This window comes from Ciconia boyciana, chromosome 3 (assembly GCF_034638445.1).
Source record: "Ciconia boyciana chromosome 3, ASM3463844v1, whole genome shotgun sequence".
Taxonomy (NCBI): Eukaryota; Metazoa; Chordata; class Aves; order Ciconiiformes; family Ciconiidae; genus Ciconia; species Ciconia boyciana.
This window is the reverse complement of record NC_132936.1, coordinates 53,453,627-53,480,712: the sequence shown is the minus strand read 5'-3', so window position 1 is coordinate 53,480,712 and position 27,086 is coordinate 53,453,627. Positions and strand designations below refer to the sequence as shown.

General features: G+C 40.7%; 2 protein-coding genes and 1 pseudogene across 5 annotated transcripts in view; 1 reads left to right on the top strand and 2 right to left on the bottom strand.

The window, feature by feature from the left end:
• LAMA4 (laminin subunit alpha 4) overlaps positions 1-27,086 on the top strand; it is a 115,786-nt gene that overhangs the window by 57,846 nt on the left and 30,854 nt on the right. For all 3 annotated transcript variants that reach the window (XM_072855705.1, XM_072855706.1, XM_072855707.1), the window contains 9 exons: positions 2,652-2,819; positions 3,597-3,790; positions 5,693-5,809; positions 7,818-7,966; positions 10,044-10,185; positions 11,270-11,366; positions 12,152-12,268; positions 13,309-13,494; positions 26,182-26,321. In XM_072855705.1, the coding sequence (XP_072711806.1) occupies positions 2,652-2,819; positions 3,597-3,790; positions 5,693-5,809; positions 7,818-7,966; positions 10,044-10,185; positions 11,270-11,366; positions 12,152-12,268; positions 13,309-13,494; positions 26,182-26,321 (1,310 nt within the window). The remainder of the gene's footprint in view (positions 1-2,651; positions 2,820-3,596; positions 3,791-5,692; positions 5,810-7,817; positions 7,967-10,043; positions 10,186-11,269; positions 11,367-12,151; positions 12,269-13,308; positions 13,495-26,181; positions 26,322-27,086) is intronic.
• LOC140649051 (uncharacterized) lies at positions 16,002-17,789 on the bottom strand (annotated as a pseudogene).
• On the bottom strand, positions 16,218-21,774 carry LOC140649054 (uncharacterized). 2 transcript variants are annotated; one of them, XM_072855714.1, is made up of 3 exons: positions 19,924-21,774; positions 18,675-18,750; positions 16,218-16,483 (listed from the first exon to the last, which is right to left on the bottom strand). In XM_072855714.1, exons 1-2 carry the CDS (start codon positions 21,093-21,095, stop codon positions 18,717-18,719), a joined length of 1,206 nt encoding a protein of 401 aa, XP_072711815.1. In that variant the 5' UTR covers positions 21,096-21,774; the 3' UTR covers positions 16,218-16,483; positions 18,675-18,716. The 2 variants fall into 2 exon arrangements, with proteins under 2 accessions (XP_072711815.1, XP_072711814.1); XM_072855713.1 differs by lacking the exon at positions 16,218-16,483 and adding an exon at positions 17,092-17,230.

Below are 27,086 nucleotides of genomic sequence, written 5' to 3'. Positions count from 1 at the left end.
GTAGATGCTTCTAAAAACAAAAGGATGCCGAATAGTAAATAATTTGGGGAACCTACTGCTTCCCCAAGCTCAGTGTGGAAGGTGGTGGTGATTTTCTCCTCAAGCTGCTTATTGCTTCATCTGACCAGAATTTCCAATTGAGTTTGGGTCCAGACACATCTACAGAGCATTACAGACTAGCTGTTATCCTTTTGTTCTTTTTTTTTTCTGAAATACAGAAGAAGAATCAGAAAACTGCATTTTTATTGCTTTTTTTTTCCACAGAGAAAGCACGCCCTTTAGTAAAAGTGAAAGGCAGAACTGTAAACTGCGTGGCTAGTGCAGACCATCAGAAATGGTTATAGTGATGCTGATTCACAGTAGGAGAGGTAAACATGATGATGATGATCTCCTAAAATTAGGAAAAGAGTGAAACCAAGACCTTTTTCTGTTAAAATGTTGGGACAAACTGTAACCTGTTGTCTCAGTGTCCTCCTCATCTGTCCATATGATGTGAGGGGACGCAGACAAAACTTATTAAGTTCATCTTTGGGCAACATACTAGAGCAATAAAAGCATCTCCAGAACTACTATAAATTTCAAAACATAACTTCTCTTCTGACTGTAAATGTATGTATTTTACACCTTCCCAGATGAAGATTTTTTTTTTATTTAGAGCCTGTTAAACCTCCTGCATCTTCAAGAATTTTTACTGTACTATATATCAAAGAATAAATGACAACAGTGAACACCTTCCCAAGCACAAATGCTCTTTAAAAAAGGTTTCCTAGTCAGAGATTATCATCTTCATCTGGAATATCTATGACGTTTCATTAGCATGCTGATATAGAAAACTGAGATTAAACCAATTGCAGCCTCTTCTTCTGTACCTACACAAAGCAATAAAACCCCACATGAACATACTCAGAAGCATCTCTGTCCCCTGTACACCTGCATCATGACAGCCTCCATCCTGCCATAGAGCACACTGATTTTTCCCAGTCCTTGGCAAAGACAACAGTGTAAGAAAGCTGTATATGGCACCAGAATAGAAAGGCTGACTGGCAGTTGAGGTTAAACAGCCCTTTTTTAATTAATAGAAATAATTTATTAACAGACCTGAGCCGTTCTGTCTTAGAGCAATTACTGCAAGCTCTGTGGCAAGTTGTGTAAGGAAGAGCAGTTACATATCAACGGTTATCCTTGCTTATCCTTAACTCCATGGGTGCTTCAACCATTACGTTATTTCAACAAACATAGTTAACTTATCCTACCACACAGAAGAGGCAGGCTGAGCCCATGCTCATAGGATGTTACATTTGTACTCCCTTCTTACACCTGTGATGCTAGATCACCTTTGACTGTCTGGCCATCCGTCACATCTTATTTCTACAATTTTTGAGCAAAAGTGTCAGCATGAGCCTCATTGTATGTCACCAACAATCACTGGCTGACTTCTGGGGATAGTCCTTTTGTATTATTAGTTGGTTTGGGGCACAAAAGGAACCACAGAAGGCAGAAATGTATCTGGTTTGGTGCACAAATAGCACAATAAGGTTGAGCTATCATAGAAGAAGCCACACCCATGGCTGTGAATAAAAAGAGAGTGCTCGTTCACCCAGAAAGCAGTTGGAGACAAGTGGGTGAAAATTATTTCCACTATGTTCAAAACTATTCTTCTACAGGGGCATTGCCACCTGTAGAAGGCAAGCCACTCTCTGTTGAAGGGAAGGTGTATGTGGGCACACATGCACATGTGTGTGCCAGCATGAGAAGGAAAAAGAAATCCATGGAGAGCCGCTGGTGGTGATCAGTAACTGCTCAGTATGAGACTTGAAAGCTTGACTAATGAGCTGAGGAGCCAGCCAGAAACTGCATACAAAGACACTCTGCCAAAGAACCAGTTGTGCCACAATTACACTTCTATTTTTTATAAAAATCTTACAGATGCATAGTGCTGGCTTTGCCAGCTCTGGTTACCCACAAAAGTAGTGACGAACGCAAACCAAAGCTACTCACATTGTAGGGCATAAAAGAGGAGGTGGCATTCAAGGCCAGGGAGTAAGAAGTGGGTAAACTGTGTCATGCCTACACTGGGAATGGGTAAACTCAATTTCAGCTGCAGGGATCCAACAGTGTTTTTTGAACTGAGACCAAAACCTTGAAATAGTATCTAGCTCCAAACCAGCTAGGCACTATCAGGCCAGAAAGCCATATGTTACTGCTTTAGGGTGCCTCAGACTTCTTCAGATGGGAAAAAAAGGTTACTTCAGTCTCCTTGCCATTGTTGTTATTTAATAAACATAACATTTTTGCAGCAGCACTTAAAAACCATGATCCTGTATGAAAGCCCCAGCCTACTACATGCCACAGAACGCAGAATAAAATGATGATCCCAGTCTATAAGAACTGCCAAGCCAAATAATCCACACAACCCATGCCTGCTTAATCTCGTCCTCTTCTGATGAGAACCCCACATTTGCCAGAAAGTGTGATATATTTACAGGTTTAATTTTAAGACTGGATTAAACATATTAATTATCTACTATAGAGTTGAGAGATAATTAAAACTTTATTTTGCCATCAGCATGATCTGGATTCACAAAAGTACTTCACAGTATTTACTTCTCTGCAGCCATGCTGGATTGACCATCTGTTCCTTTTTCCCACAGAAATCAGCAGCAAGATGAAATACTATGCAATTCAACAAGAGCTGAGCCCTGACGAAATTGCCCAGAAGCTGAGTGTGGCTGAGGAGATGCTGAAGGAGATCAAACACCGTAAGCCTTTCACTAATCAGAGGCAACTTGCAGATGAGGAGGAAAACGCAGCGAAGGAGTGTAAGTTTTAAATCTGTTTTCCATTCACCCACATGTTGATGTGCAGCTGGCACGGGCCAGGCAGCTCTGGAGGTACTGCTGAGGCCCTGGGGAGGACCAGCAGGCGCTTGGCAAGCACCCACTGCTGTGCTGAAGATGCTGCTGCTTCCAAATGCCTGCCCCAAGCCTCTGCTGGCGCTCGCTGCCCCTGCGGCAGAATGGGCAGAAAAATATCTGTGTGTCCGTGTGTCTGTGCGTCTGTGTGTGCCTGTGCACTGCAGCTCCTCAGCGACAGCTGCTTAGGAAGGCTCGTGCCAGGGCTGGAATTGCTCGTGCTAACCTCTTCCTTCCCCCCTGCCAGCTCTGCCATGGGGACAGTAAACTCCAGCAGAGAGAAAAACTGCTCGTATGGGAAAGAGTGGCAGCCTAATTCTCACAGCTCGGTGAACATGAGTCAGAGCCCCAGGACAATAAGGACTGTCTTCTCCAGAATAGCCTAGTTAGCTGTGACAATGAAAAACAAATGAAGAGCATAGAAAGCCAAGCCTAGTTTCTTTTAGGAAAAGCTACTTGAGAGGGGGAATTAATGGGATTAAAATGAGATACTAAACTGAGAGGCATCTTTCCTTTTCAAAAGAGGAGTGAAAATTAAAATCTAGGTATATGATCTCTCAAGTCAGCTTTTAGCAAATGTGTTTTACTGTCCCCTGAGTAACAGCAACAGAAAATGTTGCACAGGTAAGTTTTGTCAGAAATCCAAGCTGTGGATTAATCAGTGGCCTCTGATTTTTCTCCCAGTGCTACAGCAAGTTGAAGAGTTCCACGAGAGGTACAACGACACCAGATATCTGGTATCTGATGTGCTGGAGCAGCTCAGCGAACAGGATGTCAAGCTGTCAGACCTGGAGGAGGCATTAGACCAGGCACTTGACTATGTTATACAAACAGAGGACATAAATAAGGAAAACAGAGCCAATCTTCAAAGGCGTGAGGTACTATGCAGTACATTTATCATAACTGTTGTCTGTGAACACTCCATCTCTGCTGGTGCTTAAAATAGTAGATTGCAAACAATTTAGATTCAGGAATCACCACAGCAAAAAACAATTTCTTGGACCACTCAGCAGGATGAGTTTGACTCTCCAGTTCTCAGAAACAAGTTGTGGAAGTGCAAGGTACTATTATTTATTCATGGAGTGACAATAAATGACAAGTTTTGGCATAGCATGTCTCAGCAGGCCAAGGAAGAGAAGGATACTAATGCCTAAACTAGGAAGACGTATTGCAACAAAACCCAAGGAGCTTAAAATTCCATGCAGCATGGCTGCTACAAATATTGTGGTGGGATTGTTTCACCTATTATGTACTGATTTATAATGTGGAACGACTTCGTGCTCACAAAAGTAATTATATTCTATTAAAACAATTATTTTTAAAGACTCTGCACTGCACTTATGCCCTGGGCTGTGAGTGCATTCACAACATCTAGTCCAAACTTTCTCTCTGGTCCTCTTTAAACAAAATGCATCCCCATTTTTTCAGGAAGAGCAGATGATTGTCCTTGCATCTTCAAGCATGAATCCACTCTCTAACTGCTCCACAACAGACACCTTGAAACTGGGTTTCCTACTTGCTGGGTGAACAGCCTAGCTATAAGGCTACAGCAGTTTTCCCTTACGCTCTGTTCAAATGAATAGTTTCAGTATTTTGAACAAAGTAATCACTCCAGAGAAGAGCTCAGAGGAGACCTGTCCCCTACAGCACGGAAGGGGGGGCATGCTTGCCTGTAAGTGGTGGTATTAGGTTCAAATCCCATCTGGCTGATGAGGAAATTGAATTTTCAGGTCTCTTATCCCAGAAAAGTTCCCAATCCATCAGCCATACAGAAAGGCTATTTTTTCTCCTCCCAGCAGTTTTGTGACTCTTTCTCCATTCTCTTTAGTTTCCTTTAAGGGATGCGAAACCAGAATGTCCCACCTAAAACTTTTCATTTATTTTTTTCAGCAAAGAAGAAAATGACAAAAAGAACAATTTGGGACCATTTGAAGCAAACTGTTTTCATGTCAATGGCCAAAATTGTTTGGATTCTGCAGGAGAGGGGTTTAGGGAACAATTTTGTGATTTGAAGAACGCTCTTGCAAATTCAGGCCAACCTTTGGGTTTCATAGCATCAGTGGCTGAGTTTTGAGCTCTTGAAATTTGCAGCGCTTGATGTGGAAGGTCTAATAATTCAATAGTGAAATCAGGCGTGCTGTTCTCATGAATTCTTCTACAAGCAGCTTGGGATCCTTATGTACAAAGCCTCTTCTATTGTTCCATTGTTTCATAATTACAGTGCCAAGCTGCAGCTCGTCTCACATTTATGAAGCAAAGCCTGAAGCATGTAGTCGCAACTGTTCAGTTTTTAACCAGTTGGATCTTCATTATTCCTCACAATGAAGGCAAATGCTGTACAAAAGAGACTGTTCACATTAGCTTTACTATTGACAAGGAAAAGAGATCTCTGTACTGTAGATTTTAAAAATCTCCAGAAAAAAACTAGTCACCTGACCACTATGAAAAATCCATGTTTAACTTGTCTCTGCTGGCAGTGCACTGAATAATGCTTCATTCCAATAATTGCTCGTGCTGTAATATAAAATGAAATTAATAAATTAAAAAAAACCCCAACATTTCTTTCACAAAGACAAGAAAATGCAAAGAGTCACATTATAATATGCAGCTACCAGAGATGTCTGGGAAAAACTTAGACTTCAAATTTGTCTAAAATCTATTTAGTTCATCACTTCATCTTCTGAATTAACATTAATAAATTTAACAAAAATGGTAACACTGTATTTTAGCAATGCACAGACAGTTTTGGATGTGATTTTATTTTATTTTATTTTTTGTAGAAACAACATGAGAAAATAAAAGAGCAAATAGATGAAGTGAACAGCATTCTGCTAAGTGCCACAACTGCTTTGGCAGGACCACAAAAGGTCAACTCTGAGTTAAGTGAGGTAATAAAGGTAGGTGCCTCACTGATTTGTTTAAATGATATGTCCTGATTTTTTGAACTTTTAAGTCATGTGTTTAGACCAGTAAATAAAAACCTCTCTTTTTTTATACTGCTTTAATGAAATACTGATAAAATTTCCCCCCAAAAAGTATAGATCTTTCCAGATGAAAAGCTCTGTAATTATATTTTACTGCCTCGGAAAAATAATTATAAGGACACCTTACTGTAGGCAGAGCTGAATGAAGGATTTTACTGTAGAGTTCTCAATCATTTTATTACAAGCAGCTGCCAAAAGATAAAAGACTGCACTATATGCTAAATACCTTTTCCCGTGCCTGCAAGTGAGCACAGGAGAAGGCTAAAGATCCCAGATATCAGTGTTAAAACCAGTCACCATCAGAGCGTAAAACATATATAAACAGATTGCCTATAGAAATCCTCTTCTGGAACTGCAGACTACTACACAGTGTTTTGAATGAGACAAGGTGTTGTAGGAAATTTTTAGAAATTTTAAGTTTTTGGACTTTCTATGAAAAAATGAAGAAAATAAAACCGGGATTTTTCTAACTAAAATATTTACCAAAGCTGCTTTATTTTTCATGTTTTATTTTAAAATTTTGACACAATTTAAGACAAATGAAAATTCTCCACAAACATTCATTTTGGTCACAGTTGCCCACTTCTTTTTTTAACACAAAAGCAAATATCAAAAGTTATTAATTTTTCTTTGAAAAAGTAATTTGAGAAAACAGAAAGAAGACAGCTTGCTTTATAACCATCCCGGGGTGATCAAGCAGTATGATTTTTTTTTTTCTCCTGTGTTTTGTGCAAAACAAATTGCTGCAGTTTATCATTTTGGGTTCCCCACTCCTGTGGATAAGTTTACTCATAGGGGACGTTCACACTGCAGGGAAGGAAGTAGTATACAACATCATACTTCTTCCATCCTCATCAGCAATAAGTATTTTCACGCTTCACTCATTCACCCGTTTTCTCTCACTCCATTTCCTTTTTTCGTGTATTTTGAGGCCACATTTATAATCCTCAAGCATATCAGCAAGCTTGTGCATTGGAGAGAAGGTGAATATAGGTCCCTTTGGTCTTCCCCATGACTATTTCATATAAGAAAGAAGTATGGCTAAGGCAAAGGGATACCACTTCTCCTGGCCTACATATAGGTAGTATTTAGGTGGACTGATTTACAAATTAGACTAACCCAAGATGTCTTAGCGTGAGGGATGTCTCTGTGCAAGGAGACAGAAAGGGGCCAGGGCCCACAATGTGGCACAGCTGTACAGCCGTACAGCAAAACTCTCTGGCCCTCTGCAGCAATTGCCAAATTGTCCCCGGGGCACAGGCTCTGCCCCATGCTATTCCCCAGGGAGGCAGGTCTGGGAGAGTGGCAGCTGGCCAGGGCCAAAACAGTGCCAGGGCCCATGCAGTAACAGCATGATGCATAAGACCACCCACCCCAGCACTATTTAGTTTACTTGTATAGTTATCATTTAGAAGTCCCAAAAACTAATTTCCGGCCTGCAGTCTTCACAGAAAAGAGGTAAAAAAAAAAAAAAAATTGGGTTCCACCTCCCAATTTAAGAAGAACCACAATGAGGGGATTTTTGCAAAGATCTGGCTTAATTACTTCACCTATTAGCACTTTCTTCTGAAAAACTTGTCGTTGGCACCATTCCAGAGCAAACATAAAGGATAATAAGACATTCCTCAACTGTCTTTCCTTGGTATTTTACACATCTCTCTCTAATATCTTTTTAAAGGATTCCTGGAATTTTGGTTGATTTTTATCTTCCTGCATTTGTCTTGCCATACTGACATTCACGGGACAGACTCTTTTTGATCTTTCCTCTTTTTTATCTGTTAAAAATGTATCATCAAACAAATATAACATAAAACAACAACATTATAATAATATAAAAGGTAAAATAAAAAATAATAATCAAAATACAGACTTGATTTTTTACAATTTTCATCTTCTTTCCTTTCTTCCATATTTTGTTCAGAATGTGTCAGGGTTCTACGCAGAAATAGATGGAGCGAAAAAGGAATTGCAAGAAAAACTAGCCAATCTGTCTCTGTTTGATGATGATTTGGTAGAAAAGGCTATGCATCATGCACACAACCTAAGAAGACTTGCTGATGAGCTGGACTGGTAAAATTTAACTTCAGCAGACTCTGTTCATACAAATGCTACTGATTGAACAGCTGAATAAACTAAAAGACAAGCAGAAACAGTGACATTAGATATGCTGTCTGTAAATGGGCACTAAACAAATCACTCTTAAGTCATGTATGGAAGGACTTGTCAAGGTCCAGAGGGAACAGCTGAAGTTCAGCTAAGCAAAATCTATTAATCTTTTCAAAGAATAAACAAACATATATCTTGCATGACATTCTCCCCTTTCTAATTTGGCATGTTCTTCTCTTCCCATAGCAAGAGAACAGAAAAGGTAGATCACTGAAAAGTAAAAAAATACAGGCAGATTAAATGGGGTTTGCACAAACAGCTCATGTCAGTAAGTTCATTCACATTAAAAAATGTTTAGCATTATGGGCCAAAAAAATGGGCTTTGGGATAATTCTTGTTCAAGAACTGGTTTACAGATGGAGTAGTTCTGATACTCAGTAGGTTGTGTCCCAGTGAAACTGGCCCACTGTAACACCAAAAACTTACTGTAAGTCTTCCTAGTTTGCTGGAAGATACTACACGCATCAACTTCCCCCCTATTTACTAAAAAGCCACTTTTAGACAGATTTGAAATATGACTTTATTTGCAATTGGGACTACCCATGGAAAAATCACTGCCGCAAATGAACTCTTAAATAAAATATTTCACCAAATTCTACCTTAAGTAACATCATGGACGTATGCTTTTGGAAGATAAACTTAAAACTACTCTTCAAGTATATTATCTAAATACCAGTTGTTTCTTAATATTATTATGCCCTAGATAGGAGATTAAATCAGAAAAAAAAAAAAAACAAACAGATGGTCTTCTTCTATACAATCATATAAAGCTGACATCTGAAACTCTGTTCTATAGCGCCACACAAACTACAGACAGCCTAAAAAACAGACAGTATGTTCAGTCTGAGATCAGCTAACTGGGGGCAGAGCAGAATCACTTGAAAGAAAATACTCCATATAGCTAGCCTTCGTCCCTTACCAAAATAATTTAAAAATGACTACCAAATCCAACACCTTACAAATTTAATAAAAAGCAAACAGAAATAATGATGAAGTATCCAGATGGAAATGTGCTGACTCTTTTATTTGTTGAGAAGATTGTCGTGCAGTGAAACTTCAATCCTTTAAAAAATTTAGCTTGTCTTCAAATAATTTTGGTTTTTATGGGTTTGCTTTATAAGCCTGTTAGGTTTTTATTTGGTAGAGTTTCTTCTTTTGTCTTGGGGGAATATAGCAGGAAATTCTTGCAACAATGCTGAATCTGGAAACTTAATAAGCCCTCAGTGTGCAAACTCTTTGAAGTGAATACACACACGTGTATACATATATTTAGAGTCTATATCTAACGTATAGTCTGCATTCTGTTTATCACAAAAATATAAAAAAATAATACTTAGTCAAAGTTGCTAACAGCTGAAGGTTGAGTCCTAAACCAACTGCTGTTTGGAATCTCCCCTGAAGACCAGTTATCACCTAATATGCAAATCAAGCTCTACCATGCCAGCAAAGCTATCTTGTATTTTTGAAATCTAACTTCTTGCAAAGTTTGATGATCATGGGCAGTTCTTCATCTGATTCTCCCCCTTTTCCCACATACTTTTGGAAAGTATAAACAGCCCAGTGGTACAACTGTCCTGATCACTGGCAGGTACAGGTCTTTCCATTCACGGCCAGCAGTTATTCCTAAAAAAGGACAACTGATAGATGTTATTCTGTTAATTTATGGAATATATAATCTAGATTTTAAAAAGATAAAAGCTCAGTAGTCACTTGTTGGTGCTCACATAGACGTTAAGGGCAAAATTCCCAGAGTGAAACCACTGGGAGGTACCTTCTATCCACATAGTTTTCACCTGCTTCAGACTGACATAAATGGTCATACACAATGAAGAGAATGCTACCTAGGCCAAGTATATTTATGTGCATGATTATAGTAGTGTAGATATGTAGTCAGAACTCACAGAATGTTAAGAAAATTAATCCATTTGAAAATACTTTGATTCCGTTCGGTTTCTTCCTCCTTTTACTCTCTTTTTAACAGGAATTTATATGGTGTTGACACAAATGGGTTGGTACAAAGGGCAATAAATGCTTCAAATGTGTATGAAAACATTGCCAGTTATATTGAAGAAGCTAATAAAGCTGCATTGCTGGCACTGAACACAACAAACCGGGTCAATGATGTAAGTAATTTTCATAATATCGGCTTTTACTTTGCAATGCTTCAGGGACTTTGGACACCTAAGTATAAAGAAGAAACAAGATTTAGCTTGACTGTCAGCATTGGACTTCTCACTGCACATTTTGCTTCATCAACTATTTCCTGAATTAAATCCTAGGTGGTTAATTATTCTGCCAGACTGAAGTTGCCTGGTATTCGAAAAGATGCAACCAGTCCTTCTGTCCCTAAGTACAAGTCCCAAAGCTGCTCCATGTTGTCACTCAAATTGAGGCATTTCCGTGAAAGTCCAGACAACACCCTGGCCTTGTAGGAACCTGATCTGGCATTTAGCACTCGAGTCCTCCTACTCCACACAGCACCATGTGGCAGAAAAGGTGCTCAAGACATCTAACAGAAGCATCACTGTTTCTCATAGAAAATCAAGTTAAAACGTGGCAAATAGCCCACTCACACACTCAGTGCAGGGATGAGGATGCTAATTTTGTCTCTGGCCTTGTTGTTCTAAAATATTTTATATGTATTTTTGCATGTATACAGTTTCCAACCTAGATACATGCTACTTAACAGCAATTTATTAGTGGCCTAGCAAGAGGATTTGGTTAGATTACAGGGGCCTGAACCCCAGGGAGCTGTGGGATTTCGAGTCCAGCCCTCTGCTTCCAGCATGCTACTGGGGACTGCAAGGCAGCTCCCCACACAGTGCAAGTGGTCATCACCCACCTGAGATGACAGTAGAAATGAACAGTCACAGTGCCTAACTAACATGCAGCGTGATTATCACGTTGACCATACTGGAGCTGATAAATTAAGAGGACTTCTGTGCTTTCTGCATCTTTGTTATTCAGTGTTGTTGTCTGGAAAAAACACATTTCTCTAAACTTTAATTACAATCTACAGAAAATTTTGCTTTTCAGACTTTTTTTCCTAATCCAGCTGCCAATCTTAAATGTTAACAAAGCAAATGAAACAGTAGTGACTTTGTAGTTACATTTATATGAAGTAATATGTTGTCCACAATTAAACACAATAAAGAGGAACACGTCATAAGCATTATTCTGACTTTCTTTTTTGGAACATACTTGTAGGCTGCAGTTGGAATTGATACTCAGATCATTTACCATAAAGGTAAAAGCGAAGAACTTCTCAACCGAGCCACGGAGCTACAACGGACAGCAGATTACAGTAAATATACATCCTTTCTACTTTCCCAGTCAGTTTATAAGCATGCACGTTAAAATAAATTCTAAAAGCACATCACTAAGGCAGAACTACGGCTGTAACAGAACAGTGTATTGATCAAAGTTACCACACAAAGTACTTGAAATGGCCACAGGGACAGTTTGCGTAGTTCATGTGTTGCCATCCTGCCAGATGCTGAAAGTTTATTTCATTTGCAAAAGGACCATTTCAGGTACAACCACTGTTTAAATATGTGATCCTGCAAACAGTTGTTCACAGGTAAATATACTCAATCAAGTAGTTCAACTGAAATCAATTCACAACAGTTTAAGTGTTCAGAAAACTGGATTTCACCAGTGAAGGATATAATAAATTTTAAAGGATTTTGGCCTTTTTTCACTGAAAATGAAAGAAAGCTCTAAAATTACAGAAATTACCTCTTCAATTTTTCAGGACCTTTTGAGTTCCTTAAAACTTTTCCTGTATACTTGTTGCAGCTATTCTCAGCAGTTCTGGTCAAGCAAAGAGAGATAGTACTGACTGAGATACAGGTCTCCCGATTTTTCTAAGCCCTGTGGCAAGCAAATAATGGCTGGGAGCTGCAAGGTTGCTTTTTCCTTTAGATTATGTGAAGTCCAGAGTGCTAGTATGCCCTATACTAAAAGAGGCTATAGTATACTGCCTATGGTGTATTAAATGTTTAATAACATACCTCCACAGGATGAAATTTACCTTTTTAAATGCCACTCTGATGCCACTCAACTATACCTCCCATTTTCTCCCCACAGGTAACGATTTAACCATTGCAGACACTAGCCGGCATGTTAATGGCACTCTTGCCAGAATGAATGCTCTGCGAAGCCAACTGATGAGAGCCATCACAAAAATGCAATCAGCAGAGCCAGGTTGTAAGAGGAACTTTATCGTTATGATGCTTTATCTTCATACATTTAAGATCATACTTTATCTTTGCATATGGCCTATGAAGTTGGTATTAAGATTTCAGTCCCAGGGAGGCCTAAAGGAATTTGACTGAAACTACAAGACCTAGACAGCAAATATCCAGATTTAACACATCCATAATGGAATTATATGTTCTGCCATCTGAAATTATTAACATTCTTCTTGATCCTCCTTACTACAATTGTCCACTCCCATGTTACTCTTGATCATTTCAGGGCTTGGAGAATCTACAAGTCTGTGGATTTATTGTATTGATAGTCAAAATCTAATTCACATATACATCACACCTGACAAGTAGAGTATTTGGGAGGTAATTACTGGCAGTCTTGATTGACAAAATCTCACCTTAGTTTTTCAGAAAAGAGACATCATAGAGCATCCAGCAAGTATATCTGAAGGTGTTCAAAGTTGACATGGTCAATATTTCTTCATTAACGTCAACTAAAAGTGGCTGGTTTTTACTGCCAAGACATTATCATATGCAAAATGCCACAGCTTTTACAAATACAGTAGTTGGTAACTCCAAAAAAAAAAAAAAACCCAAAATGCCAGGTATGAAAAAACAAAACCACTTCAGTGCCTTGGGTTTCTCTCCTTCAAAAATAACTTTCATGAAAAATATTCAACAAATACATGCATTTTCTTTTAAAAACTTGATGAAAAACAAGGTATTTTTTCATCTCTGTTACAACTTTCTTGGCTATATAACACCCATAAAAATTCAAGGACATTGGAAATTTCTAACAATCTAGAATGGAAATGAGAATTTGTTAAATTTTAAGAAATAATATAACTGTAGACCAACCACAGGAAGTTTTGAATATTCCCTGTGGAAATAAAGAGAAAGCCAACCAAGCAAGGTTGGGTACCCATTCTACAGAAGGGAAAATCCCCTTAGCCTCACCACGTCCTAAGTACTGGTTATAGCTCGCTTGAATCTTCAAAAGAGTTCATTTATTCTCATCCCCTATTTATTTTGTAGTGGAGGCCAGAGAGCGTTTGGAGCAAGCTAAACTGAAGACTGCAGAGGCTGTAAGTGCTACCATGACAGTAACGCAGGCTACGACCCCCATGGATGAGAACGTGAGGTTGTGGTCTCAGAACCTGCAAGAATTCCAGCACAAATCAGCGGCCTACGACAGTGCTGTGCATTCAGCTGGGGATGCAGGTACAGTGACCTGAATTTTGCCATTCCTTAACATTAAAAGGTCAGTGAATCATTGCAACATCATGTTGTATGAATCATTTACATTGCATATTCATTGCATATAATCTTCTAGCATTTTTACCTCCATGAAAACATTTCAAAAATTAGTAGTTGTCTAGAGACTTGACTGGACTTTAAAACTTTTGGATACTTGGGCATTTCCAAAATGACTTAAACACTTAAGGGCTGAAGTCTTGTTGGTTTTTAAGTCGTTTTATCAGGATATCAAGGTCACGCTAACAACAGACAGCTTGTTTAAAGACTTCTCGCTGTTACGATTGGCGGTTCAGTTGTTTTTTTTTTAACATTGGGAGGCATTTGAAAACAGGGCCCTTTTGTCCTCAGTAGTACAAACATGGAGGAGAAATGGTCCCTGACTTGATGAGCTTGTAGTCTAAACAAACGGGGCAAAGAGGATTAGGGAGGAAATATAATATTTAAGCAGGGTGACCATTGGAAAAGATTGTAAACATCACATTAATTCCATTTTTATTATCGAGGGGAGGAGGAAGAGTAGAGTAAAAATTGGAAGATTTGTTATGAAAAATATAAGGTAAATAAAAAGACAAAAGAAAAACTGAGGAAGGCTACAAAATTGAAATGAAGATGATAGGAAAGAGTGGAAAAAGAGGCAGGGAGAGTGAAGCTCAAATGAAGTGACTGGTGAAAGAAGGAAAAGAACAACTAGGAAAGAAAAGAATCAACCTAGAAGTGAAAATATTTGGAATAAAAAATTGCTGACAAGCACCACTATTTATTGCTCGATGTATTCCTGACTCTTCTCAGGAGGCTCTCTAATCCCAAGTTATTCATGGCTAGGGAAGCTGGAAATCCAGAACAAGAAATTTCCTGCATACGTTTGATGATATGTACCATCACCTGCAGCACTGCTCAGTGATGTCTTGCCTCCTGAAAGTGCCTCAGAGAAGGCCCATAACTCTATTAACTATACCTCCAGAAAGTCTAGATCTCAGATCTATTGCCCCAAATCCCTTCTCCTTCTGTCAGGAGCTTTGCAACTTCAGTGTCATTTTACTGCAAATGCTGTTATGAGTACCAAACCCAACATTGTTTCTAGTGCCCCAAAGCCACACTCTTCCCTCTATTAGACCAGGTGTTGTGTTAAGAGTTACAGTCGCATAGGAGTCTGAGGAGTGGCTGGGGGGGGGAACCCTCCCGTTGAGTCACGAGGTTCAGACAGGACCCCCTTGCTTTCTAAACTCCTTCTCAGAGAGGAGTCTAGGTGCGGCTAAGTCCAGTCTTAGTCTCAGACTTGGTCAACGGTTTATTTTCTAAGGACTGTGTATGTAGCCACTCATCAGAGTCAGAGCCCTCTCAGGGCTTTCACTGAAACAGCTCTGCAAAGTCAATTAAGGCGACACTGTTAATTTACAACGTTATAAGTCCGGTCGTGTTCAGCGTACTGAACTTCACGATTACGGATTCACAAATAACGCGCTGCACCCCCAGTCTAGGCGTGTGGCATGAACTATCATGGCCACACTTAAAGAGTCTGGTCGTGTTCAATAAGAACTACCACGGCCAGATTAATGAAGAGTGCAGTTTATTAGAGCAACAGACACACAGATTCTTTGGATTACCGGTGATAAATTCACTGTCTGCAAAGCACGTGCAAATACCAAGAGTATGAGTAACACTTCCAACTATAAACGCGTTAAGAGATAATAAAGCAACTCTAGAGAGATTTCTAAGTTTCCCGGGGAGGCACTTGGAATAACCAAGTGTTCGAATCTTACCCAAAGGCGTCCCGATGGGGGGGGAAGAGAGGCTCAGCCCGTCGACTGATCCCAGACGTCAGCATGGTACACAATGGTGTCTTCCCTAACATTCTCTCTCTCTTAAGCCGTTTTATACTATCTTTCACCTTTCAGGTGGAGCTTGAGTGACTCTAGTCATACATACCTTTGTTTAGGATTGGTGTAAAGTTTTCTCGCTTCCCTTTTAAAGGTATAAACTAGGAAAAATTCAAAGCGCAAGCTCAGTGAGGGGTGGTCGCACCTTGGAGGCGGGTAGCTTTTGGGATGGAGGTGTGTTTTGGTATTATAATGATGTTATAATGAGCAAAGTTCACCAAAAGGACAGCATTTTGTCAAAAACATGACAGACTGTTGGCCCAGGGTAGCAAATATGCAGCTTATTAGTTACACACAATACCTTTAAGTTCCCATTTAATCGCAGAGCCTGGCCGCGGCGTCTCCACACCGCCCCACCCTCCGAGCAGTACCTCTTAGAGTCAGCACACCAAGTTCCCCTGGTGCTACCAACATCTAAGGTTACAGGCTTAGGGAACTTCCATGGAATGGATTCCTTGCATGTTAGCCGCATTCCACCCGGGAAGCTTCTTCAATGCTATACCTTACCTAAAAATGTGAATATAAGTTTAATTTCTAAGTCACCTCCAGCAATTATCCCACATAATCCACCCTGTGACTATAGTCACTCAAGCTTCACGATATTTGGAATGCCTCAGGTGTGTCACATACATTCTCGTGGTGAGGATTATCGAGTATGTATACAGCTTGTGGGGATATTTGATGAGACAAACACTTCACCACAGTCCAAAGTCTAACATACAGCACGATGGTTAGAATGAAGCATAACACAGTGAGCATTAGCAGAACAACAACTGGGTGAAGCATCTTATTGAGAATTCTGGTTGCGGTTGGCGACTATCGTAGCAAAGGGTCCCACCAATAGTGTCCTCCATCCTGCTTCACTCATTCTAAGATGCGATGTATCTCTTCCACGTCATGGTGGACAGTGACTAATGTGTTATGTCCATTATTCCGGATGCATTCCAGCAGTTAATTCAGGTCATCATGTTGTAGCAGTTTTCTCACCAATGTGAGGTTCATTCCAATAGGGGTAGGTAATAAGTCTTGATACAGTCTATAGTTAGCTTGCAGCAGTTGGTGGCTTGTGACAGGAGCTGAATAGTTGAAGTTGCATCCCATAATTTTGGTAAAATTACAAACACAAATATTCGAGTGATTACTTATATCTACAGTAGTGTTACCTACAAATACAAAATCACAAAAGGTTCTCATGCAAACACATCCTTTTCCAATATAGACAAGTACAGTTTCAGGGGCTTCATCTGGTTGTATTTCAAAATGACAAACATTTTGTTCAGTGTCAAGACAAATGTCTTGGGCTTTGAGGGTGTTACTCTCGTAAATAAATCCTTGTTGTTCCCATACAACGCATGCATTCACATCAATAGTTTGCCATTTGTTCCCATTTTGTTGGGCCCATACTCTGTGTTCTAATGGATAGGGTATAGCTCCATTGGGATTCAACCCCAACGCAATGATTGGGTATATGGCGTATGCCAAAGCATTGCATATTGTTATGACAAAAGCTGTGGCTTTGCCGTCAGTAGGGTTGTAGGTGAAATTAACTGGATACCACCGGGATTGGAATTCTTTCTCAAATTCAGTTGCATTATCCCAAATTACCTTTCGAATTTCAGTGGGCAGGGTGCCTTCCTCGCCTTCCCGTATAATTGCAGCTACTAGAGATTGCATCCACAGTTGAGCTTGGATACAACTAAGAGCTAAAGAAACATTGTTTTGGGTCACACCAAGTGCATCCACAATCAGCTGGTGGTCTTTCTCATTTACCTCTCCCCACTGAGGCAATATATCTGATAAGAGCCATTGGTTAGCTCCCAGAGCTGAAAGAGAAGGTTGTAAAGGGTGTTTCAGGGCACTTAAGTCATTGGTTACTATGGCTAACTTATTAGCAAGTACTTCAGCATCTATGCTGTTTAAGACTCCCAGTCCTGTTCCTAAGACACCAGTCACATCTCTCTTTGATCATTTTGGAGAGATGAGAGTCTGTTTATGTAACCATGCTGACCATCCTGCGTAAGATGTACTCGGGAATGGTGAACAGGTAGGTTTAATTGCAGAGATATTACTCTGCATTGCTAATTCCACCCATTTGAGGCAGTATGATGGATTAAACAGCACTTGTTGCTGACCTGTATTTTTAATTATGTAAGGGCCTGTGTTGAAGATGAAAGGAGTTAGACCAATGGGAGGCCGAGTCGGTACATTTTCAGACATTTGTGGGGGCAGAGGTTCCTCATCCTTTGCAACTGGCACAGATGTTGCTGTATCAATCATGAATTCAAATAGTAATTCGGTGCCTCTGTAACCCCAAAGACAGTACACAATTATAGGTTTGGTAAAGGTAAGATTGTACCAGCAATCCGAATTTGGTTCGGTCATTTTGTAACACTCAGCCTTATAATTTTCCGGTCTGGAAGAGTCAGTATAGACTGTTTTAATTTCAGTCGGCCTATGGTAAGTAGACCCATTAGTTACTCAGCAGCTGATCTGTATTGTCTGCCCTGGAATGGCTTGAAGTCTAGCCATCCAAAGAGAGTCATTCCAACTCCATTCATCTCTTGAGTATACTTCATTTCCATGCATAACTAGAACAGAGAGATTTAAGTTCCTTCTGTTCTGTTGTGTTCCAATGTTTGCACTATATTGTGACAATGCATGGTCCCAAGGGTCATTGTGAGATACCATGGTAAGAATAGGTACATTCCTAACTCCATCTTGTAGTGTGTCAAGTGGAGTGGGTGAGGTTAGGTCAGGTGGTGTAGTTGGATCAGGTTCAATCATATCTATTTTGAACCGGAATGACAGTCCTATACAGTGTTGCTTTGACATCCCTGGCCCTGTACAGTGTTGTTGCCACACACAGGCCACAATAGTGGGCCCCACCAGAGTAAAGTTATACCAGCAATCCCACTCGTCAGTGACACAAGACTTTGATGCTATTGTATTTCTGGAAATGTTGGATATTGTCATGGATGTGACCTTTTCATGGGTTGACCCGTTGATCATTCTACACCCTACCCGGATTTCTTCTCCTGCTTTTCCCTTCAGGAGTGGAAGCCATCCATTATCCCACCTCCACTCGTGTCTCGAGAACACCTCGGCTCCATGCATGACTACAGTAGCTAAATTTAGCTTTTCCTTGATGACACATGTTCCCATAATTCCATTGTATTTAATGTGGGCTTGGGACCATGGCCATTCTGGGTCTTTCTGGCTACACATCAAAGGAGTTGTCTGCAAAATGCTGCTGAATTTAAAGTATACCTTGATTCCAATACAACTCCCCTTGCCGCATTTTGCAGACATCTACCTCAATTGGAGTTGTCTTCTTTCAGGATTCCTGTGAACAAAAAGGAAACAAACGTGCTCGGTTGTATTTAACCGGCAGGGTTAAAAAAGAGGGTGAGATCCACCGGGTGCTAATCCGGTGTACTTCTCCTGCCAAGGCAGCCGTCCAGGGATGGGCAGCTCCCTGTATCAGTGTCACTGTTTCTGCTATGTTTGGAACTGCGGCAGTCAAAGGTGCAGTGTTAGCATTTAACTGTCGGTAATCCACTGTAAAACGCCACTGCCCGGTTGGTTTCTTTACTGGACATACCGGTGAATTATAGGGCGAATGAGTCCTTTTAATGATGCGTCTTTTTTCCAAGTCTGTTACCACCCCGTCAATCCCCATAAGCGCTGCTGCCAGCAACGGATATTGCCGAACATTTGTGATTTTAGAGGGGGGTAAGGGTATAGATGTTTGTAACAGGCTCAATTTCACTATGCTTGATTCCTTTTTATTGCTCGCAAAACTCCACACAGTTCCATCGGGGAGTCTCCACATCCGCCCACGCAGTATGTCAAATCCTAGAATGTTAGTATATGCAGCACCAACTAATACCTCTACCCTGGTTAATCTTCGTTCCTCTGGCAACCAGAGTGAAATTTTTGCGGGAGCACATTCCTTTTCCACACCATCAATTCCTGTGAATTTAACCCTGCATCGGCCAGGTCTTATGCCCAGGGTTTGTGCTGTTTCATGGGTAATTACTGACATTTGGGCCCCAGTGTCAATGAGAAAGTTTACCAATATTTTTCGGGGTCCAACGGGAATGGCAATGATAGGGTCAGAGTATTCATCAGAGAGCCACCGAATTGCTAATACCCGCCAAGCAGGGTGGCTCACTGCCTTCCCCGGGGATGGAAGTTTTTTTGCTGAGATCCCGCCTTGTCAATTAGGCCTGGTGCAGAAGGTGCACTTTCCTTATGGGTTGGGGGTTTTCCAGCTAGGCAATTCTCCCTGGCTGGGTTATTCCTTTTACCCAGAGATTGGACCAATGTACGGAGATCCTCTGTAGAGACGCCACGCAAGATTTGTCGGGGTACACCCAAATCTAGGGCCTTACGCCACAACTCACCCCGTTCCTTATTGAATTTAGGGTTTTGAGTGTGGACTTGGCGAACTCGCCGGGCGTGATCTGGGGGCTTTACACTGGATGAACTGATCCAGCCCGTTCGGCATCCGTACCTATGCATGTCTTGTGCAAATTCACTCCATGTGGGTATGGGGATGCACTGACTTCGTCTACGATCACGACCAGCATCTCTACGAGCGGCTTGTATGCGATCTTGGGCATTTGCTACAAACATCTTGAGACAATCAGGGAGACCACGAATAAGAGGAGTTAATCGTGCCGGGTCAATAGGGGCTAGCATCGGGGATTTCCTTAACTCATCTCGTTCATATATTGCTTGTATGCAGGCTGCTTTCTGTACTGCTCCAGCCAGATCGGAATAGCCTGTGGCTTTAATCACCAATGGTTCTCCTCTCTCCTGAGGATCTATACCACCTGCCCAGTATGCAGCTCGTGCAGTTAAGGAGTAATTATGCTCTCCTGGAGTGGTAGTTAAAAATACTCCTGGTCCCCAAAAGCCTCCTGCTTCTTCCTCACTTAACATAATTCGGTCTCCTCCTTCAAGAGAAACTCGCCACACATACTCAACTTCCGATTCTCCTGACCGCCTTGAGAATTTCTCCTGTATTTTTATCAACTCTGCTGGTGAACATGGAATTGTTCGCACAGTAGTGCGTATTTTGTCATCGTCATCAACAGTGGTCTCAGTTTTAACCAGAGGTCGTGAGAAAATCAATTGAGGCTTGGAATCAGAGGTCCCTTCAACCTCACCATCATCGTTGTCAAACCAAAGATCACCATCCCAAATTTCAAGGTTTGCACCATGCATTAATCTACAAATCTGCTTAACTGGAGCAGAAGGTTGCATTTTATCTAACAGCCGATTAACCCTTTCAAGTAATTCTTTAAGATTACTATTCTCACTTTTAAGACAATTATTCTCACTCACAAGTTTATCAACTCGGGTTCCTAGTGTTTTTCCTGTATCCCTTTCAAAGGCCAATGATGACTTCAACACCTCATTTTCCGATTTTAAAGTTGTATATTCTACATCGGAAACTAGTTTGGGAGCAGGGGTTTCCTTAGCTTCTTGCTGAGCACAAGACAAACAGGCTCCTAACACCGCACAAATTACACCTTTACCTTTTTTCACTCCAAGCTTTTGCGCAGCCTGACACTGCTCAATGCACTCTACCACTTTTTCTTTATCCTTCCAAAATTTTTGAGCCCACTCCTTCCCAGCCTGGGAAGGGGCACATTTGTATTTTTGCAGCAGTTTATCCATGGTAATCCTGCCGACTACGCCAATTTTTCTGTTGCGTTAAGAGTTACTGTCATGTAGGAGTCTGAGGAGTGGCTGGGGGGGAGAACCCTCCCGTTGAGTCACGAGGTTCAGACAGGACCCCCTTGCTTTCTAAACTCCTTCTCAGAGAGGAGTCTAGGTGCGGCTAAGTCCAGTCTTAGTCTCAGACTTGGTCAACGGTTTATTTTCTAAGGACTGTGTATGTAGCCACTCATCAGAGTCAGAGCCCTCTCAGGGCTTTCACTGAAACAGCTCTGCAAAGTCAATTAAGGCGACACTGTTAATTTACAACGTTATAAGTCCGGTCGTGTTCAGCGTACTGAACTTCACGATTACGGATTCACAAATAACGCGCTGCACCCCCAGTCTAGGCGTGTGGCATGAACTATCATGGCCACACTTAAAGAGTCTGGTCGTGTTCAATAAGAACTACCACGGCCAGATTAATGAAGAGTGCAGTTTATTAGAGCAACAGACACACAGATTCTTTGGATTACCGGTGATAAATTCACTGTCTGCAAAGCACGTGCAAATACCAAGAGTATGAGTAACACTTCCAACTATAAACGCGTTAAGAGATAATAAAGCAACTCTAGAGAGATTTCTAAGTTTCCCGGGGAGGCACTTGGAATAACCAAGTGTTCGAATCTTACCCAAAGGCGTCCCGATGGGGGGGGAAGAGAGGCTCAGCCCGTCGACTGATCCCAGACGTCAGCATGGTACACAATGGTGTCTTCCCTAACATTCTCTCTCTCTTAAGCCATTTTATACTATCTTTCACCTTTCAGGTGGAGCTTGAGTGACTCTAGTCATACATACCTTTGTTTAGGATTGGTGTAAAGTTTTCTCGCTTCCCTTTTAAAGGTATAAACTAGGAAAAATTCAAAGCGCAAGCTCAGTGAGGGGTGGTCGCACCTTGGAGGCGGGTAGCTTTTGGGATGGAGGTGTGTTTTGGTATTATAATGATGTTATAATGAGCAAAGTTCACCAAAAGGACAGCATTTTGTCAAAAACATGACAGACTGTTGGCCCAGGGTAGCAAATATGCAGCTTATTAGTTACACACAATACCTTTAAGTTCCCATTTAATCGCAGAGCCTGGCCGCGGCGTCTCCACACCGCCCCACCCTCCGAGCAGTACCTCTTAGAGTCAGCACACCAAGCTCCCCTGGCGCTACCGACATCTAAGGTTACAGGCTTAGGGAACTTCCATGGAATGGATTCCTTGCATGTTAGCCGCATTCCACCCGGGAAGCTTCTTCAATGCTATACCTTACCTAAAAATGTGAATATAAGTTTAATTTCTAAGTCACCTTCAGCAATTATCCCACACCAGGGAAAACCAAGGGTCATGTTATTTCCAGAATTCAGTAATGGATAAGACCCTCACACTAATATTTTTGGTTAAGTGAGTGCTCCCAAGAACTGGTATAAAAGTGGTTCCCTCCGCAAGAAGAAATTCAGTACTATTCAATATCCCGACTTCTGGCTCCAGAACTGGAGGTAACTCACATTTGTCTGAGCTTTTCATCCAAAGGAAACACTGAGCTACCCCCTCTGGAAATGGGTAAACTCACTCTAGCTTACGGAGCTAGAGCTCCATAAGGGTGTAGTTAATATAACAGTAGTTGTATCACATTGCTGTAAAATGTTTCAGTCACCACAGAGCTCAGTTTACGCTGTGGGCTATGGGCTCCAATTCCCATTTAAGATAATGTAAATGCAGATATGATTGGCATCCAGGGAGCAAATGGTATGAGGAAAAACATCTAAGAGAAACAGTCTGCTATAGTTTACACATGAAGGTTATTGTTTTTATTCACCTTTACACTTGATTTACATTTAAATTTACCAGTGCCAGCTTAGTAGATAGAGCAGCAATACAAACTGCATTTGGCTCTTCATGTTCAAAATGTCAGCAGACATTCAGGATTCAAAAAATCTGCTCATACTAGGTGTTATACTGGAAGAAATATTTCCAGTAGCATTTGAGAGGCTTCATAAGAGTGGATAGACCTAAGATGGCCCAGCTCTCCTAGTCAGTAATGCTCCCAAAAAGGCACACACGGTACATGCACCATGAGTTGTAAAGAACAGCTCAGCTCCTATGTGATGTGCCTGGCAAAAATGTCTTCTCTGTGGCAGTGGGTTTGCAGGTAGGGAGTCACCTTGAAAGTATTGTGATCATATCAGAGTGCCTGGAGGGCCTGCTGACCACAAGCTAACTGTTTGAGAGATGCTAATATGCAAACTACAGCAATGTGTGGCCTACTACATTTGTGGAGGCAGCTTTTCCATGGCATTTTTGGTCTGAAAGCATTTTTTTTTTTTTGTAAGGCACGATGATTTTTTTGCCAGAAAGATCAGGTGGAAATAGCTGAGAAGACAGACCAGTGCTACAAAGGAGGCTGGCATGGGTAGTGCTCCAGTCAGATGTGACTGTGATTCACAGCCTGGGAAGACTGATGTAGACATGCCAGGGCACAGTGGAGTGCTCTCAGATCAGCTGTGTATGTTGCCAGGAGAGGTTGATCTGGCAGGAGAAGTGTCCATCAAAGTCCAAAAGAAAGTCACAAAAAATGTTCAGACAGGTGCCTGAAATACCAAAACACCTGATCGTCATGCCAATAACACTACCATGGCAGCTGAAGCCTCTAAGCTGGCATGTCTGGATTGCTTTTGAATAAAGCTTGCATTTGGTTTTTGCAAGGGTGAGAGCATGTCTTGGCTGTGCAGTTTCTCTGAGAACACTCCCTGTGTTGCCACTGTGAAGGGAACTGGTGGGCTTCAGCAGAGAGGATGAAGGACAGTTTGGGAAGGAAAACACGAAAGGAGAAAGTGTCTGGAAGGTTATAGTCAAGGTATTTCCTCTTTGACAGTTTCCCTCGTATTCTTATTTGTATTTTATCACTGGGTAAGACTAGTTTTCCTTTTTCACCCTCATCTTCATCCCAAAGACTAAAATAAAAAATCAATATTCTTCTGTGTTGAAGAATGCCATTATAAAGGACAAGAGGAAGAGATTTATGGTGAGATTTTATAATAGTACTAGCAGTAACAGACGTTAGTTTTGTGTTTTCACATTACAGTTGTGTTTCAAGTTTAATATCTCAAATTTCAAAAAGATGAAAAGCCAGTTTTTCGAGATATCAGATCAGACAGAATTCCAATTGAGTTGTCGATTATTAAAAAAAAAAAGGTGGTTGAAGTTTGCTAAATCACCTTCTGAGCTTGCAATTTTTTACTTTAAGAATAATGTGGGCTTTTTTCCAACAACGTGGAACATTCATTTCAAAAGGCAGAGAAAACTTTCTGTAAGTTGATTGTTATACTAGTTATTTTTTTAAGTAGAAATTTTAATGCATTCTGGAATTAATGTGTTACCCAGAATTCACTGTAGTTCTTTCAGGATTTGCTAAAATAATGGCACTTCAATGTATAGTGAGCTTTACATATAATATCTGATTACTGACCCCCATCACATAAGGTCTTTCAGGACTTAATGGGAATAACTGGAGAGTCTAAAGGTCTACATGGCCCACTGCTACACTGGACATGGAAAGTAAAACACAAGTGAAAAAAGCCAAGCAGAGAGAGGGCAGGACTGCAGCAAATACAGCTTTTCACTCTATCCAAAGAGAAGCAGGACTTGTAGGACTCTATGGGATCTTCTCATACTCTGGATTGCTCTGAGTGAGGCTGGGCGCTGCTTCAGTCTTTAGTCAATACAGAACTGGAAGCACAGAAAAGTGATTGGAGGCTACTCTTCCTTCCTTCTTTCCCTTCTATCCAGTCTCAGTGCATCTGAGGATTAGCTCCTCTACCTGTCTCTCTGCTATCTTCTCAGACAAGAGTAAAAATATGAGGGGAAGAACACAAGAGCAGGCAGACGCAAGCTGACAACCCCTAAAATATAACTGCAAACCCTACAAATCTGGTCTTAACCTTTATAGTGAATCCATGTCATTAAAAATTAACTATGAATACTGGATCTTTCTTATGTGCACGTAGCTTGTGGCTAAAATCGCATTTCATTATACTCAGCCAGTTGTACCTACATCTAATTAAAGATGAAAAATGATGTGATGTGTAAATATCCTTCAAAGGGCAGCATGTCATTGGAATCTGATGTGATGAATTATAATTAGGGGTAGTTATTTTTCTTTCTTGGTAATTTTTCTGTCTGCTTATCTTTCTGGGAAAGGACTTCTCTCCCTTTGAACACAACAAAGCACCTGCATTTCTCTTTGATAACAATCCTACTTGCACATGTACCAGAAGACACAGCAGTGAAAGACCAAAGGTCCAGGACTCTGATTTCTGACCCCTGGCAGATGTAGGCAGGAAAGCTGAAGAGGTTACCACTCACAAGGGCTGGGGCAGGTAGTAAGCACAGTTTAGGTGCACGTGCATCATCAGCTACTGTTGTACAGTACAGGCCTGTTACTACAGTCTGAAAGCAGCAGTGTTTCTGTTAGCAGAGTGGGCTGTGAACCACATGCAGACACAACACCTGTGCAGCCATTGCTGCTATCTGTGTGATAACCTTTGGGAGAGATGCACAGCTGAGAGAAACAACCTATTCACCTCCCTTAAAATGAATTTGAAGAGCTCATGAACCATAGCTCCTAGATGCAGTTCCCAGGTCAGCCACAGATACCCAGTGAGATGCTGAACAAATAATCATTCTGCTCCAGTTGCCATATCTGTAAAATTGGGTTTAACATTTATCTGCCTTGAAGGAAGATGAAAAGGTTAAAATGATTAACATTTACAAAGCTCCTTGCGGAAAGTATTACAGAGGTACAACACCACGCTAGTACCTAGGAGTCCTGTGAAAAAGGAGTCTCCTTTGTGCAAACTTCTTTCCAAAAACTTTTGCAATAGTAGATCCTGACAAATCACTACCCTTTCGGAAATCACTGCCTCTCACACACCACAGTTAGGACTTCTTAAAGCAGAAGAAGATAGGTCAGTTAACCTAAGAGGGTAAGGAGGAATTTTCCTAGTGCAAAACCAGTGTTACAAAGAGGAAAAAAACAAGCTGTCACTTCTTTTCTAACCGCAGTGAAGAAACTTACAGAAGTTTTCCCTCAACTCCTGGACAAACTGCGCAGAGTAGAACAGAAGGCACCAGCAAACAATATCTCTTCCAGCATTCAGCGGATCAGAGAGTTAATTGCTCAAACCAGGAGTGTAGCAAGCAAGGTAAAACTTTTGGATGGGACTTTTGGTTACTAGTGCCAATAATCAAATGCATCTTACTAGGAGCTCCATTTTCTTGAGCTATGTCAAACCTTGACAATATCTCCTCCCAACAACTGGATAAACAAAGTACCATGGAAGTCATTAAAATCTTTACAGTTGCTATTTGCAAGCAATTAACATTACCATGGTATTCATGGTAGACTACTGCTACTGCAGTAGCAACTTTAATTAAGTAATTGGCACAGTGTTAAAGAAGGCCACAAAAACAAAACCATTTAAAGCTAAAACTAATAGGCAACATCAGCTGGCAACATCAGTTACAAGCAGTCATAATTATGGCAATTTAATGCAAACTTTCCTGAGATGACAGTATTTCTTTTTTTCTTTTTAATTAATTTTCTGCAGGGTAGGAGAATCTTTGGCTCATACATACTTAATAGAGAAAATTACTTTCATTATCATACATAAATTATGAGGGAATTTTCTGTAACAAGAACACTGAGGTCAAAAATTACAACAGTATAGTTGAATTCATTCAGATAAATACAAAAATCAGTGCATTATTTTATGTTCACAATGCTGGAATATGCTGTCCACATACATTACTTCAAAAAAGAAAAGCAAAATTCATTTAGTATGTGTGCAGCGCTTGACTGTTCTTTAAACATATTTCATCATTCAGGCATACTGTGCTTAAACTTGAAAACATTATTTCAGTTATGTTGAAGGCATTTTGAACCAAAATGAACATGTTTTAAAATGTTA

Coding starts and splice junctions, on each gene's coding strand:
- LOC140649054 (XM_072855714.1), bottom strand. CDS start 21,095: ATGGATAAACTGCTGCAAAAATACAAATGTGCCCCTTCCCAGGCTGGG. Junction 18,751..19,923: donor TTTGCACAAGACATGCATAG/GTACGGATGCCG, acceptor TTTTGTTCACAG/GAATCCTGAAAGAAGACAAC.